This window comes from Talaromyces proteolyticus, assembly GCF_021365285.1.
Source record: "Talaromyces proteolyticus strain PMI_201 chromosome Unknown BGW36scaffold_1, whole genome shotgun sequence".
Lineage (NCBI taxonomy): Eukaryota > Fungi > Ascomycota > Eurotiomycetes > Eurotiales > Trichocomaceae > Talaromyces > Talaromyces proteolyticus.
This window is the reverse complement of record NW_025764277.1, coordinates 320,451-337,050: the sequence shown is the minus strand read 5'-3', so window position 1 is coordinate 337,050 and position 16,600 is coordinate 320,451. Positions and strand designations below refer to the sequence as shown.

The 16,600-nt window shown below is 43.0% G+C and overlaps 4 protein-coding genes across 4 annotated transcripts; 3 read left to right on the top strand and 1 right to left on the bottom strand.

Moving 5' to 3' along the window:
- Positions 1-2,432: 2,432 nt before the first annotated feature.
- BGW36DRAFT_421364 (uncharacterized protein) lies at positions 2,433-5,653 on the top strand (the record flags this gene model as incomplete). Its single annotated transcript, XM_046219553.1, has 4 exons — positions 2,433-2,881; positions 2,936-3,101; positions 3,857-4,265; positions 4,317-5,653. 4 exons carry the CDS (start codon positions 2,433-2,435, stop codon positions 5,651-5,653), a joined length of 2,361 nt encoding a protein of 786 aa, XP_046077391.1.
- A 1,466-nt stretch (positions 5,654-7,119) lies between these two features.
- On the top strand, positions 7,120-8,591 carry BGW36DRAFT_421363 (uncharacterized protein; the record flags this gene model as incomplete). The annotated part of the gene is made up of 7 exons (XM_046219552.1): positions 7,120-7,339; positions 7,402-7,545; positions 7,633-7,809; positions 7,870-8,168; positions 8,229-8,354; positions 8,421-8,463; positions 8,521-8,591. 7 exons carry the CDS (start codon positions 7,120-7,122, stop codon positions 8,589-8,591), a joined length of 1,080 nt encoding a protein of 359 aa, XP_046077390.1.
- A 1,760-nt stretch (positions 8,592-10,351) lies between these two features.
- BGW36DRAFT_434376 (CHAT domain-containing protein) lies at positions 10,352-14,610 on the bottom strand (the record flags this gene model as incomplete). Its single annotated transcript, XM_046221393.1, has 4 exons — positions 10,352-10,536; positions 10,564-12,384; positions 12,406-14,249; positions 14,322-14,610. The coding sequence occupies 4 exons, from the start codon at positions 14,608-14,610 to the stop codon at positions 10,438-10,440; spliced, it is 4,053 nt and encodes a 1,350-aa protein (XP_046077389.1). The 3' UTR covers positions 10,352-10,437.
- Positions 14,611-14,940: 330 nt separating this feature from the next.
- Positions 14,941-16,093, top strand: BGW36DRAFT_412936 (uncharacterized protein; the record flags this gene model as incomplete). The annotated part of the gene is made up of 3 exons (XM_046219227.1): positions 14,941-15,156; positions 15,226-15,411; positions 15,484-16,093. The coding sequence occupies exons 1-3, from the start codon at positions 15,017-15,019 to the stop codon at positions 16,091-16,093; spliced, it is 936 nt and encodes a 311-aa protein (XP_046077388.1). The 5' UTR covers positions 14,941-15,016.
- Between the last annotated feature and the right edge of the window lie 507 nt (positions 16,094-16,600).

Here is a 16,600-nt window from a genome sequence, read left to right as displayed (position 1 = left end):
ATCAATGAACACTCGGGTTTTTGACTGCACCAAGCGATTCTCAGTGCCTGTATGGAATACTGTTCTGCAAACAGCATTCGATTATCTTAGGCCAGCCTTCAACAACAAAGCTACATTCGGGAAGCATTTCAAAGACCCGGCCAAAATCACTAAGGCGAAGTTACCCTGGACGATCTGGGGCACTACCACCGAAGTGACCAATTTCATTCACAACTCGGAGTTGCGTCGATTGCCGATATTTCACAATGTGTTTGTATGCTAAAAACTGAACGAGGAAGCTCGGTGCCATTTCTACGTACAGACAACTCAAGATGGTTTGGTTAGCGCACTGCCAAACAGCAGATGCTGCTGGGACGGCTCGCAACCTTCAAGCAAATATATTGAGCGATGAAGACTGCTTTTCTAGGACTCGAATCCAGTGTCACAAAGAGTTAAACCGTCATCTAGGCAGAAAGAGAGGTCGCTGAGGCAGCTATGTTGCAATATGCGGACAACCTAAACAGCGTCGGAATTTTGCAGACAGATGCATTTGACCTGGAGAACCTCGATCCACTGCGTATCTCTTCAAGATGGCAAATCTACAATATTCTTGGACAATAAATTAATGATTTTCTCAAAGTATGGCTTGCTGCTTCGTACAAATATCAATCAATGCAGCATTCTGTGAGGCTTTATTATTAACGGATAATACATTTACATATGTTAATGAGTCAATTTAATCAGCTTGACATTTGCTCTCTTTTGGTTACTTAAATCCTTCTCGTGACTCATTCGATTTTCAAGGATTAAATTCAATACCCAACGAACTTTAATCGAAACTCTCCGACATCCTAGATACTACCAATATGCGCCTTTTACATATATCCTTCGTTGCTGCCTTTGCTTTCTTGGCTTATGCCTCACTAGTCGTCCTACTAAGACAGCGATCGCGTAATCAACATATATTTTAATAACTAGAATAACAAATTCTATATTTTCAATACTGACAAATATGAAAGGGTACGAATGCTATGTGTCTCATAACCTCTGTTCCAAAATAAAACCGTATGTGCATCTTATTTTAATATTCCCTTCGAAAATGGAGGAAATGAATATTAATTTAGCTTATAGACTGCCCTAAGATTTATGGTGATCAAAACAACGAGACGACCTTGGTATGCTACGTAAGTACCTATTACATCCAGATAAGAACTGACTCCTGAATTATGATTATGCTTGAAACTAGACTAGTATATGAGAAATATAGCGCAAAGACTCTGACTGTGAGGATCCTGGCATCAATAAACACTGTTGTGTCAATCCGAGTGGGCTCCAAGCCCAGCAAAATAATAATTGTATCTTTACAATGGTATTACTAACTTGATTTTCAATTCCAAGAATGAAAGAGTTTTGATGTATCATCCTATACATAACCCAACCAGTCACTATTGATTTTACCAAATGTTAGCCGTCCTACACCTAGATGCGGACTATAATATGAACGAACAACAACAGCAGCAGCGGCAACTAGGGATTGCACCTAGGGATAATATGAATTGATCAATATTTAAGCAGCACAACGAAAGAAAAAAAAGATTATCATATACAACAGCTGGGATTCGCTGGTGGTCACCCACCCAACTACTAACCAGCCGGCGTGTGGCGTAAGTACGGCTGAGCGGACGGGAAGCCCTGTTTTCCACACCCTATGGTCGTATATGATAGAAAGGGCAAGGAAAAGAACTATTATGCTTTACAAAAGCGATCTAACCTCAAAAGTACTGATATGCCGCTACTAAGGCAGTTGGTACTAAGGTGAGAAATAGGGGAGCCCCGCTGTAGAGCTGCATAATCAGTCGCGCTATTTCATGTGAGAAGCCGCCGCATCGAACCTTGTCAGCTGAAGTACCACCGATGCAATAATCATCATCGGACAGCATTAGTCAATTGGAGAGTCACAAAATGTTATTTGGGCAGGTGGACAGATTGGATTCTGAAAGAGTGTACAGGGTACTTGTGAGCACTAGTGTCTGGTGACAGATGACGCTGAACAAGGCTTGGCCATACATAGGTATGCTTCATCTAAGAATAGTGTATCGCTTGTTGTTGAACAACTATCAAATAATATCTCTTCTGATGTATTGATTTTTTGCTCCACCGTGACTACCGTACTAAACTTCTTAGTAATGCCATGATATGTCAGGGTTCGATAATCCTTGCCTCTTCTGAAATAACTGGTGTGTTGGCATATGTACACAGCCGCAACTTACGGTGGAAGAGAATTATGTACTAGCTGTTTGGTGTGAACATTGTGTAGCCTTGGGCGGCCAGGGTTCAGCCTAATCTAACCCATGAGTTTCTGTCCAATTCGCACTATAACTGTATAGATAGAATGTTTTCTCTGAATTTTGAGTCCTCTATCACTGTCTCTATTAATTTTGTGAGCTTTTGTCATGGCTGACGCCTTTTCCATAGCTGGGACTGCAGCAGGAGTCATTTCACTAGGACTGTCTGTTTGCCAAGGCCTCCTTGCCTACTACGGAGAGTTCAAATTATTTCATGAGCAGATCGACGAGGTTACGTCCCGAATATCATCCCTAGATGGTATTTTGAACACACTGCAAAATATGCTAATCAACGCACATTTATTAATCACCTCGCCGACAGCTCAATCTACAGCTATCGCTGTTGATTCTATTATACGTTGCCGGAATGGACTTCAAAGGCTTCAAAAAATGCTTGAGAAATGCCAAAACACTACGCTATCTAATAATCTACTCGGAGCTAATATACAAGTAAATCGGATGTTGTATCCCTTTAGACGTGCCACACTGATAGCACTTATGGAAACGATAAATTGGTTACAAGCAAACCTCAGTACCTCTTTGCAAATGCTTAACATGTAGGTGCGAAACAAAAGAAGTCTCTGAGCGTCCCGCTGACTGATATGATACAGTTCTATGCTGATTGTCAGCCAAAGGCAAATTGATTTGGTACTAAGCAGTTCATCATCTAAGGCGTCAAATATAGATGAAGTTCTTGTAACGGTGGACCGTTTAGACCAAGGCAGTGGTACTCTTAATGGAAAATTGGATATGATTGAACAGCACATAAAGACCGTGGTATGAATGCGACCCCTGCTTAGAATACCGTTCTATTCTTCCCATGATTAAACAACTACTCACGACTTGTACTAAGGAATCTAATTTGCTTCGCTTTGAAGCACGTCATACACAGACACCAACTTTGCCACGATCAACCCTAGACAGCCACCGATTTTCTACCGAAGCCACTGGGGTATTCTTGACACAGTGCCAGTTTCAGTGTAAAATACCCGAATGAGATGTTCATGCACTCGATGCAACTGGTCCACATCCACATACTCAGTCGGAGGAGTTTCGAAAAGCGACACGGCTTGTCATCATGGATGCAAAGCTCACACTGAGAACAAAAAAGTAATTTCATTAATCAAGCGACGAACGTTCTACACATGGATCCTCAGCCTCTCGGTTCAAGCCTCTTTAACTATCACAAGGGGAGCTGGGTGCTTTTCTATTAGACCCTACCTTGACTTCCGAGCGGTTGTTCCTGTTTATTCGCCAGCGTTTCAACTTCTCATGGACACCGAACAAGGGCTAAGTTCACAAACAGTCGGCTTCATTATAGAAAGTACCCACACAAAGTTACTTCAGCTATTTCAAGAAGGCAGAGCATCATGTTCTGACACGCTAACAAATGGTGATACAATTTTACACGTAAGTGAATCATTTATCTCAAATAGAAATATTTGCCATATATAAATTTTACTTGAGGGTATTTATATCCAAATGAACATCTGGCACCTATGAAAGATGAAATGCTCTAACCTTTCCAAAAGTTGATAACCGGCTGGCAAGAATACAGCTACCAGTGGGATTCCTTCTCATGGCATACCTGGCGTATTTTTATAAAAGACCTCCTTCGAAATGGCTTGTTGCCAGATCATGTTAACGACCGCGGCGAAACTCCTGCAGACAGAATGATTCAACGGTTTGAAATTTTTCCAAGAAAAAGAGATCTTAACCACCAACAAGCTACTATTGATATTTGTTCTGATTTTCTGGGTTCGGGAGGGCACATGACGCACCTGGCCCTTAACTGGAGGCATCATCAGAACTGTATCGATTTTAATTATTATTCTGCGTTCTACCGCGATCCTTCGGGTGAGAAAAATTGGCGTGAATATCTATTTGAAGACCATAGTATTCCTCTTCTTTGGAAGCTTGCCGAGAAAGAAGGAATTGACGGTGAATTTTTCTCTCCAGGTCTCAAGACAGCGGAAGCTAATTAACATATAGACATCGACCTTCCAGAAGAGCTTCTTCCTCTGGTAAATAGGTCGAAGAAACACCTTCAAGTACTACGTAGAAAGGGCATCGATATGCATCAATGGGTTGACTCGTATACCCACTGGCCAGCTGGCCTTGATTTACTTCTTCTATCTGGTTATATTGGCTGGCAAACTCTTAGAGCGGCATGCGAAGCGGGCTCTGAGGATAGTGTCAAAATGTTGATCAGATCCACCAGATGCCCCCTCGGGCCGGACGCGTTTCAAGTTGCTGCTAATCATCCTAATTCAGCGATTAGGGAAATAGTCATCCATGGATTGATTGAGCGCAGGAAGCGGCTAAAGGTTTTAGCAGAGACCTTTCTATCAGACCAAATACGTTATGAACTGGGTATTACACCTGATACCCTGTTGGGATTTGATGCCTATGGAACCTACCAGGCTCTAAAGGCACTCCCTTTTAGCATTAACGATTTTTATGAGGAATATGGACGTGGATGGTCAGTCTACAGCTCGACAGATAGTCTTGAGTTGGCGGATCGGCTATGGAATGCTGGCTTTCGGGATGTGGATGAAATGGACAAAACTGGCAACACTTGCCTAACTAGGATGAGATGGAGTTTCTTCAGAGGTCAATTTGTAGACTTATTGAATAGGATGAATTGGTTCATTAGCAAAGGTGCTGATATCAATCGCAAGATATCAAGCTCTTCTACCTTACACACCTTAGGACTCACTGTGGGAGAAGCTATTCTATGGGCCAAAGATACGGGCGAATTCGCTTCACAGTTGAGTCAAATAAGCGAAGAGTGCAAGACATTATTGCGCAGAATAATTTGCGACGATATCCGAGACAATTGCTGTTGCCCCTATTCTTTGAGGGGATGCTCTGCATTTACGAGACTATTGGGTGGTCTTTTCCCAACGCGGTCTGATATAGGTACGGATGAACTTATCCCGAGGCTTACGATGATGTTAGAGGCACTTTTCGATTTACAGGAGTCTCGGTCACAGGAATACTTTGCCGGTGAAATAGTTCCTTGTGTACTACGATTCATGACTTCTCGAAGTTTGGGGATATCTCACACATGCCACCATGAAAGGTACGAAGAATATGAACCTGACGAGATCAGAGAGATTCAAGATGAGGAGAAGCATTTTATACTGGAGTCAGACCAACTATTTGAGGAATTTCTTTCGAAGTACAAGGAGCTTTCTCTAGACTTCCCAGATTTCCTGGCAAGGTTTTGGTGGACGCGTATGAATGAGATTCTCTCATCACGCAAAACACTCAGTGCGGAGGAGATAAGCCAACTTCTTGAGACAGGGGTAATCTTGTATAAATAGGATGATAAGTTAGATAGTTAACTAGTTAGCTAACCGATCATTGTGCGGACTTAGTAATTTCATCGCCCGAGATCACCCTAGGGTGAGAAAAGGCCCTGAACCCCTCTTTTTTCACTCAACTCGACTCACTCCTAAAGCAGCATTAGGACAAAAGGCTCTTCTGTGAATCGACGATAGTTATAATTAATGGTGGGTTAAGTACTGCTGAGCGGACGGGAAAGCCTATTTTCCACACCCTATAGTCGTATATACTAGAGTACTGCATTTTATTAAATTATATAGAATTATATATAGAATTATTATACTTTAAAAAAGCTATATCAAGACTAAGAATAAATTATATGCGGTCAGTGGTGAAGTGGTTGCTATGGCTAGATTGTAAATGCGCCAAAAATTCACCTCAATACTAGGCTAGAAAAACTGCTCCGTCGCTTTATATCATAGGGGTAAATTCGGACAACTACCGAGTGGAGAAATAGGTGAGCGCCGCTTTATCATCGTGCGACTTTAGCATGCAGGCCCCAATCTTCAACAAGATTTTATGTAAACCAACTTAGCTATGATTACACGTTCTGACTTGAGAACCAGCGTTTCGCGTTACACACGAATATCGATCTATGAGAGGCGGTAAATGAAAGTACGGTACAGTACGGAAATAATAATAGTCCTCAAAATATGAATATTATCCCTTATTCATATTCGTTATTCACTTCGGAGCCCTACCCACTTGCATGTACGACTCGGATGCGGCTAGTCCATAGAAGCGAGGGCCACTTCTTATCTGTGCAGCCGCTTACCACTCACCCAAATATTGAGATAGGCCTAATTCGTTCAAAAATACAACTAAATCCATTAGAACCTATCTTCTAGTTAGAACTAGTGCTGACATTTGGTATACCCTTCCTTGACCTCCAAAACAGCGTTCAAGGCGAATCCATAGCTCAATCAACAAATCAAAATAATCATCCCCCGGATCCTCCCAAGCCTCTTCAAACACGTTGAAGAATTGCATCTATTTCTAAGTGCCATTCATAAGCTTGAGCTTTGATACGGACGTTGTACTTCATAAATAATGATAATATTGCCTATTCCTATTTCATCTGACCCGATATGGGAATGTATAATTGGCTGCATCAATGTAATTGGTTTTAGATTGTATCAGATCGTGGGGGCACTGCTGTCGCCACTCTTGTGGCCTGATCTAATATTATTATTATAGTGATGCTATTCGTGTTTTGTCTTCCGCGGAGATCATTGACCGTGTCTGCTACAACCGTAGAGATAAGGATGCAACCAGCCTTAAATCCTGACGATAACAGGGAAATCAGAATAGACATACTACAATACCTTTTTATTTTGCTACTTATGTGTGTCATTGAGACTCCGAAGATACAATACATGAGAAATGATCAATAATATTTGTACTTTTCTCAACAATTTTGCTTTGTGAATACCTTCCCGCAACCATGCCAGCCCTATCAGCACCGGGTTCAGTAACGGGAGAGGACATCTTGTCGGATGTCATACTGGTTGTCTCCATTTTATCTGCCCTTGGAGCAGCATGGATGATAATGGGCTTTATTGTTGGGCATCTCTCGTGTGCGAATGTTAAATCCTTGAGGGATAACTCACTGATATTTGGTTGGATTTCAAGCTTATCCCGTCATTGCGAACATTTCGACATCAGTTAGTCTTAGGTTTGTAACTTGTGTGCTTTTTCTTGGTTGACTCTAAACTGCCAAAAATAGGCCTTGGTATAAGCGATTTTGTGATGGCCCTGAACTTCATGTTGTCGACAAGTATGAACCTCTCTGGCAGAAAAATTTGGTCAGAGTCTCTACAGGACTTCTGTAGTTTTAACGGCTTCATGACGCAAGTCTTTGTGATACAAAGTACAGTCTCCACCCCCTTACCTTCTCACGCTCTTCCCTCAAATCAAAGTCGGGATGTAGTGCCTCGCTAATGTTGATAATCAACAGCTGACTACTGGATTCTGAACATTGCGATTTGCACCTATAGCATTCTCGCAGAACATAAACGTTTTTTTGCATGGTTACAGGACCATCCTTTTGTTGTAGGTCTGTGGCCCTGGGTGTTATCGATTATCTGGGCTGTACTTGGCCTGGTATTGGCGGGTTACCAAAACATTGGAGCTTGTGAGTCCTCTTTTCCTTCTTTCTTCTTTCTCCTTACTAACATCTCCGGTTGAAATACAGGGTGCTGGTTTGCCAGCGATCGCACACGGCTGCTCGTTAATTTTGTTCCCAGATGGATTATAATATTCGTGATCATCGCGTTGTACCTCCGCCTCAGCTACAACCTCCGCCAAATCCGAAGACAGTTGGAAAGTTCAGAAGAAGACACAACTATCATATTATCAGGATGTCGAATTGACCATCACAGTAATTCCGAGCAGACCATTGTGCAGTCGGGATCATGTGGCCATGCGTCAAACTCGAAAACAGAAATTGGTAATGCCCTTCGTCATAGGCGACAGTCTTCAAAATTGAAGAAGGTAAGTGTTGAAATACCGGGTTCGATCGGCCGTTGAAGTATGGAGTTAATGCTCTGCTAGGTTTCAATAAGGATGATGATGTATCCAATAGTTTACATGCTGATTTGGACCATCCCTACTGCCATTCGTATCTATCAAGGGACGACAGGAAAGTCGACTTCACTCGCTGTTAATTGCATAGACAAGGTATGATTCAAGCTTCTTCTCAACAATGAACTAAACGACGAGATTAATAAGATCTGGAATTGACAGTCATGCATTGCTATTCAAGGAGTAGCAGATGCTATTATCTATGGTATATATTTCTCTATCATACAACACGACAATAGCATTGTTTCTAATATCAGTGTAGGTCTCAACGAGCGAACATGGAATGAGTGGAGGAAACATATTTTCCTGCAAGAGCGGAGGCTACGCTCATAAATATACTTCATTTCTATATTCTTGTCACTCAAATTAGATTAATAAACATTGATAGACATTAAGACGCACCGCCATAGCTCACTCATTGCTCAACAAAGAACTTGTTCGTCTTGTGAATAATACACCTACAATCGAAAGGTTTCAAAGCAAACTAAGACTTGCGTTTCTTTATCCTATTGAAGGGCGAAAGGTTCTGTGTAATGAACATAACTTTCTTATAATTTGACATATATTTATGGTGCTAGGTGTTAGCTCATCTAGGATCAGTTTATCAAATGGGCGTAAACTCTACTCAAAACTCCTAATACAGCTTGAGTACCTACAAAATATCTTCTGCATTAAGCGCGTCCTTAATAAGGTAGAGAATATTACCATATTACCCTAAGCACCCTACTACTTCCAATCAGCCTAAAGATTATTTCACTAACACTCATTTTTAAAACGCATAAGGATAGAATGAGCAGACTGCATAAAGACTTTAAATAGTTAGTTATCAGATACATCTCACTTACAGCAGGCATTCTCTGCTTAAAGCTGTTGCGATCGTCCACAAACAGAATAATAGCATATCAGCGACATTACATCTTTAGATCTAAGATTATTTAAAAGCTGAGTATACTCAATAGGTTCCTGAGATAGATTAAACTATTATTATCTAAAAAGGAACAAACCTACTATGTATAAATTATTATTTAGTATATACTAGATCAGGCACTATATTATCCAATAAACTTAATTAAGCTAATAATTAGTATTATAAATTGAAAGTTAAAGGTTGAGATTAAATAAATAAGCTAAGCTTCAAACTGCTAAATACATGTGGCTGGATACAAGCAGAAAATGTGATCTAGCTATTCAGCGAGCACCACCTATGGAAATGCCGAGAAATTGGTCTAGATAGTCATATAGTGTTAATTTCTGTATACCTCCCCACCTCACTGTTCGACATTACCAGAAATGGTAAATGCAGCAGTCGTTAAACGGCTTACAGCTCTTTAAGCGTCGTGATCTGGCGAATTCGGCCCGGTAGGACAGGGAAACGACGAGACGGGCATGTCACAGTTGGTCAGCGAGTGGCCAATTATTGGGTTACGGGCATTGAGGCGAGCTCTATACGGTCATAGTTACTCCAATGGTCGATTATGGATGGAATGTTTGGACGCAGCAGTGGAAGACGGATTAGTCAGGCCTTTTAACTACATACATAGAGCAGGAGCACAGATGATAATTGCAACGTATCTTATAGTAGCACGGCTGTGGCGGAAGCAGAAGCTCGTATTTCCAACGGGCTAGAGCGACTCTAGAAGATGGCGGCGATGCCGTGGATTGATATGCTTAAACTGCCGGCTACCACCCTGCTTCGCAGAGCTACGTCGAAAATTCGGAAGTTCCATGCCTCTTTCTGGTCACTACTCTACCAAGTGACTCACAGACCCCGAGACATACCAGCAGAGGAAATCGAAACTATATTGCCGTTCACAGTCATTAAGTTTGAGGATATTGAGGATGGCGAATACTCTCTACCTATGAACTACTCTCTCATATAGCATCTTGCCGGGATCGTCACAAGGTGGTTTTTGCAAAGTTTATTATAAGTGAGATTCTTTCCCGCGGTACTTTTCAATTCTGGGAAGGAGGTGAGTTGGTGGATGCATTTTTATCAGTTTCGCGGAATTCTTTTTTCACTTTGACAGTAGGCCTAGACATTACGTATATATTTGATTATAAACTCTTTTTAAGCATAGTTATCTATCTTTTCTGTGACAAGTTGATGGCACTTTTAACAGCAGGCTCCTATGGTTAATTGAAAACTGATATATAGCCAACAACATATTTCATAAGCATCTCATGGTTTATCCTTGACAATTTCGGCTGGGGTACCTCTTCGAAGCAATCGAAGTGAACCATTACCCACAAGCATAAACGACGCGTAAAGATATGGATGCTGAAAGTCTAGGTCGAGCATATGTACGTCACCGTCAGCTTTTTGAAGGTTATTATCAGAAGTAGGATCTTTGACTAGTCTCTTCAGATAAGCTAATCCGCCTTGGACCATCTCGTTTGGTTTTCTTCCTGCATCCGCTGTTTCCATCCAAATCTCAATAAGAAGGTGTATAATTTTACGAGCCTTGAATTGGTCGAGATTGTAAAACTCTTCCAATGTCTGCCTCCATATCTCTGTCAGGACATCACTAACCTTATCATCATCCATACACTGACGAATTTTCTGAAAAAAGAGGAACATCAACAGGAGCGTTGCAATGTCGTCGACTTCCCAAAGAGCGCCAAGATAGGAAGAACATCCAGCCTCCAGCAGTACATGCGAGAAGCCGAGAGATTCATTACCTACGAGACCCCCCAGCCCACTTAGGCAGGCCGAGAAGACGATTAGATCGGCATTTGACCGAAATTCGAACAAATCCAACGCGCGCACTTTTTCCTTTAGAAGAAGATTCATCATCCATGGCGAATGCCCGTCGTAGACACCATGTGTGCCTACATGAATGATTTGCGCTTCACTCAAAGCTTTGCGAAAGCCTTCCCGATCTGTTTCACTTGCTTTGATCGGCTGTGTATCGAAGAGGTGAGAGATTGCAATAGACTCGATGCCAGCCATCGGCAGCATTGGCTCTGTCGGTCTGGCATGATATTCCGACCAGGTGTTTACCTTGGAGATGGAGGAAACCGTGTTTTTCCACGACGAAGTATTGCGACACCGTTTGGAAAGGTAGACTAGGGTCGACAAGCTTGGAACTTGGGAAACGCCTTTCTGAACGCAAAGAGGCATTCCATTGAATTCCAGTGCTCCAACGGGAAAACGTATCATGGGGTAGCTCACGACAAAAATAATATGCTTTTTGGAGCATACAAGATCTTGAACTGGCAGAATAATAGAAGAAGAAATTTCACTCAGTAGACAGTTGATAGTGTTAAATTGTGCTCTTCGCGTGTGTGATGACAGGTTCTTTGACTCCATGATAGCCCTAGTTAACCTGAGTGCCGAGCGTCGGAACTGAGCCGGGATAACATTGAGAGCTTCAGCAAAGACAACGCCGTTTCTTGTGATTGCAACCTCATATACTGCTTCATAGGAAAAAAGGATCTCGATGACAACGGCGTCTTCATCTATCGCGTCATATAAATCAGTTGGTATAATGTCTATATTGACCGGAAGGATTGGTTGCTCAAAGGTCAAGTCACTATCGTCTGATCCAACCTCTTTCTCTAGAGTTTCTATCTCTTGTTGATCAACAAGAGGGGTTCTACTTTTAATTCGGTCATAAACCGCTACAGAACGGAGTTGCCTCAGTTTTGCTCGTTTGTATTTCTTAATGATGCTTTCTTCAGCCGTCGTCAGCCTGACATTTTCGGACCCAAAAGAATCAAGGAGGGATCTGGCGCGGGATCTTTCGGAGAATAACAAAACATGCTCTTCCCAGCTAGCCGCAGACTGATACTTAGGGCCAAATTCGGATAGAAGTATCAGCGGCTGGCGACGATCTCTAGACGTCAAGCATAAGAAAATTAGCCCATTCGTAATATCAATCACCGGAACGGTAGATATCAGCGTGCGCCGAGCCTCCACATTGCTAATGTTGCCTCGAAAACCTTCTATGAGATCTAACGCATGTAGCAAATATTTGAACCCCTTCTCAAGGTCACCATTGTGTCCAGCAATCAGCCCAGCGCTGATGAAGCGATGTGACATATCGATATCTCGCCATCCTCCGGGGTCAAAAAAGTCGGGATCTGTGGTTTCGATGATTTGGAGCAATCTGTATCCCCTGTCCCACTGGCAACAAATTGCACAAACCCCCAAAGCGTTATCAAAATGTGTTTGGCTGCGGAATTGGCTCGTTTCTGGACGTCGTCTTCTGCCAACGCGAAGAGCCGTGTATCTATCCATGGTCCAGTTTCCGAGTAATTCAGCGTCTGTAAGGGAATATAGTTGTTCAGAAATAATATCAGTTACGCCTAAATCACGTCCAATAAATATCCGGGCCATCTTTACGGAAAAGGATGGCGCCGTGGACAGCAAAGAGGTGTATAAAGTGCGGAGCACGGTCTCGGCTCCGTCAATATCGGCAGTTTCAACTAGCTCTCGATACTGGGAGGACGCGATGCAGTATGCGTCGATGATCGAATGTTGGCTTTGCAATCGCTCCGAAACCGTATCTTCGTGCGGTTCTGGTTTTGGGTCTGCCTTATTACCCAGCAAATAAGACACGGATCGTTTAAGTAGTTTCAATACTGAATCAATCCAGGTCTCAGGAGCAGACAAGCCGGAAAACATATGACGAGCAGCGTTTCCAAAGTAGTAGTTGAAAAAGCTGTCATCTAGTGCAGCAAGAATCGAAATCGTCGTGTTTTGAATTTTCATAAGTTCTTTCAGTTGTCTTCTCCAATTCCGAAGCCCTTCATAATCTCCTAAATTACGGTATATCGGACTGACGACAAGATCGTAGGAAGTAATGAAGTTGGTTTTGGTGCCGTGAAATACATTATTATATATGGGATTCGATTCACCCAGCCTGGTAAAAAGGTCAAGTAAATCATGAAAAGATTGACGCTGCTTCTCAATGAGATATCTAGCCTGGAAGTCGTTGTGCGTGAGACTGTGTACTTCGATGGTCGAAACCACTGCCTGAAAAGCTCCATATTGCTCCTCCAGAGAAGAAAAGCATTCTCGGGCAGCCTCAAAGCACATCAAGGCCTTGTCTACCTCGAGATGGTTCAGCAGTCGGCGGCCGAATCTGATCAGAAGGGAGCCAACAAACTCGGATATTCCCTCAGAACAAACCTCCTTTCCCCACAAGCCAATTTGTGCAGCGAGCATCGTTACTGACTTGATGTCTGCTTGACGGGTGATCAATAGCATTGTCTGGTGACCTCGAACAATCTGACAGTGGGCTTCGTCACCGTCAAATAGGCCATGGGCTTCCGATAGGTACTCCTCTGCAGCTTGGAGGAATCCGAGCCTGTCATGGACGGTGCAGTCTGGGGAATAACACTTCATGTGCGCGACACAACCCTGGCGAAGTCGGACGGCAGCACAACCTCTGGGAGAATCACTGATACGAAATAGGTCGTATACTTCACGAAGAAGTTTGTCTGACTCGTCACTGCTCGTCAAGAAGAGCTTATCTTCAAACTCATCCCATTTATGGTTTACGAATCCAGCGTTGCCTGAATATACAGGAATGAGATTCAATGCAAGCGGACTAGAAAATGGGGACGCAAGTTGGAAATCTACTTCGAGAAGCTTACAGGCTGCGACACCAGCCCAGTCTTCGGAGACCTTGTATTCGCCCTCAAGTTCATGGAGACGGTGAAGACGATCTGGAGAACCGATCGCGAAAAGAAGCTCTACTTCAAGCCGGGTGATGTATCGGCCAAGTCGTTGCATGCAGGTAGTCTTGCAGAAATTCTGAAACTGCTGAAGCGATTGGAGGTGTGCTTCGACTTGCTGACCCATGTCCCGATACACACTTCCACCTCTGCCGATCGGATAATCAGGATGCCGGATCTGGGCGCATCGAATGAATCCGGGAAAATTAATCGCGGCTAGTAAATAAATGCATTCAAATGTCCTGGAGTCGTCGACGCCTGCATTCGTAATATATTGTGAGAAAATGTGCGAAATCTGCTTGGATATCTCTGTGATAGGGACCTTGACACCCCATGGCTGACACAAGTCAGATGGAATATTTCAGAAAGTTGGAGGATAACGACGCAGAATAGTGGCAAGAAGGGTGTATGTTTGGTGACGTAGCTCCCACCGAGGTGACAGAGATGGGATTTCTCCTAGTCTTGTTAAATATTGGAGTGTCTCTTTGTTGTTGCCTTGGAGCATGCAGATACATGCCTGCTGGAAAACGGACGAGGCTCGGCCACCCACATCAGCGTGTAGAGATGATTGATTCTTTAGTAAGACTTCTTGGGCCTGTCGTAGGTCTCCGCGATATTCCTCTGTAAAAATGGAGCCACCGAAAGGATTGCACAGATTGAGAAAATCCATCTGGAGCATACACCCATCTAACCATCGTCATTTTCTTCTTGGGTAGAAATGGACAACGTCAATTCAGCTACACTCAAGCCATACTGGCTCGAGAATGTTGACAGTCCGGAGTCCCAGCTCTCGCTTATTTCAAACTGTGATTGGTTCAGCGTGAGCTCAATAGGATGAAGATCCAACCCCCAAAATCGGCCAGGGCGTCAAAGACAGAGCAATTTATCAATTGACTGCAGGATATATATTATTTATTTCAGCTTCCTATCGTATGCAGATTTAAGATAGGAATCGAAAACGGTTATATGTTAACTATTCGCATTGTTTATCTCATTGGTAGTTACCTACCCGCAAACCGCAAACCGCAAACCGCAAACCGCAAACCCATACTATATATCTAGACTACACAGTTAATATGCGGAGAACAAAAGAAGAAAAATCATTCTTTCTCTACGAAACGGGGCGAGAACTTGATGTTTTATGCCTGGGAAATCTCGTCTTGGGCGATTATACCAATCCGACGACGGCACGACACTACACGCATCGACCTTTGACGTATTACTCCCGTGGAGAATCAATTTATAATCTGTACAGCTCAGAAGATGGCTGATCTTAAAATCTTAGAGATATCGAGACTGAAAATTATGTGTCTGCGTCCGAGCTGAGCGAATGTACTATTCGCAATGGCTCGAGTTGGGGTCCTGGATTGAGCGTCACGGCTAGCGGCTTCAGCCAGGCATCGTTGAAATTCGATGATAGCAGTACAACAATCGTGGCGGCAAAAAAAGGAAGACGAGTTGTCCTCAAAAAGTGAATATAATCCCTAAATCTACGGACGCGATGCCGCTTATAGTTTATGAAAAGTTAACGAATAAAGCACAGTCCGGGGACCTTTCTCAATTTCCATATATTAAGGACCCCTGAGGCGCAAAATGAACTTCGGAAATGGGTGTCGGCTGCACGCAGCGACTTAATTCTGAAGCTGAAATCCTTGCGCACGCCCAAAATTTGGATGCTGACGGGAGTGTACATTCTTGACGACGCAGCTGTGCTTTCGATCTCAAAACGAGACCTACACACAAGTATTGGAATCGGCTCGAACACGCTCTTTGATTTAATGACAGTCCCGGTTGGAGGATCGATTGGCCTCGGAAGCAGTAGTTATCTCGAGTCGAGGATGTCATTTACCGGTTCTCATGTCTGGGCTGCGCAGTATCGACTTCTTGATATCAGATATATCAAGATTGAGCCTGGACAGGATTCGGTGGATTTGCCCAGTCAGATATTGCTGTACCCGAAAATTACCAGTCATGGTGTTCTAAGGGGGTCTCCTAGTGCGAGTCAGGCTGATCAAGCGCACGTATGTATTGCAGCAGAGGATTCTTCTGATACCGAGATGCAGAAGCTTGACCGGTCGGAAGACGAGGAGTACAATTCTCTACTTGATGAAGAGATTCAATTTATGGAAGATATCTTAGGCGACGAAGTCTAAGTTTTACCACTACGGTAAAATTGGAATTGTCTAGTTCAAAGGCCGAGGGAGCATAAATTAATTTAAAATATGTCAGTTATTCCTAGCTCCAGTTGAAAGGGTATTAGCTACATACAAATACCTGAATCTGCGTCCATCTATTTTCCGAGCAAAGAATTAGATCAAAACAAAAATACTCATGGGATACTGGTTTGGTTGCTCCAGCATGCAGAAAATCAACCTAGGCGGCTTCGCTAAACCCACTCATCTAACCCTCCTTCTTTGCATTTCATATATCTTAGGAAATATCTAGGACCGTAATTCATGAATCAAAAGGCTGTCTAGTCCACCTTTCCTGGTTTAGATTACAGCTAATCTTTGGGTGTCCCTAAGTTATCCAGGCCCGGCGCCAAATCCACGCACTAAGACATGCCATGCCGGTTGGTGACTTATCGGACTTTGTGATAATCACCATCTAAAAACAGACCAGTTGACAGAAATATGGCCACACTAGGTTAGCAACCCATC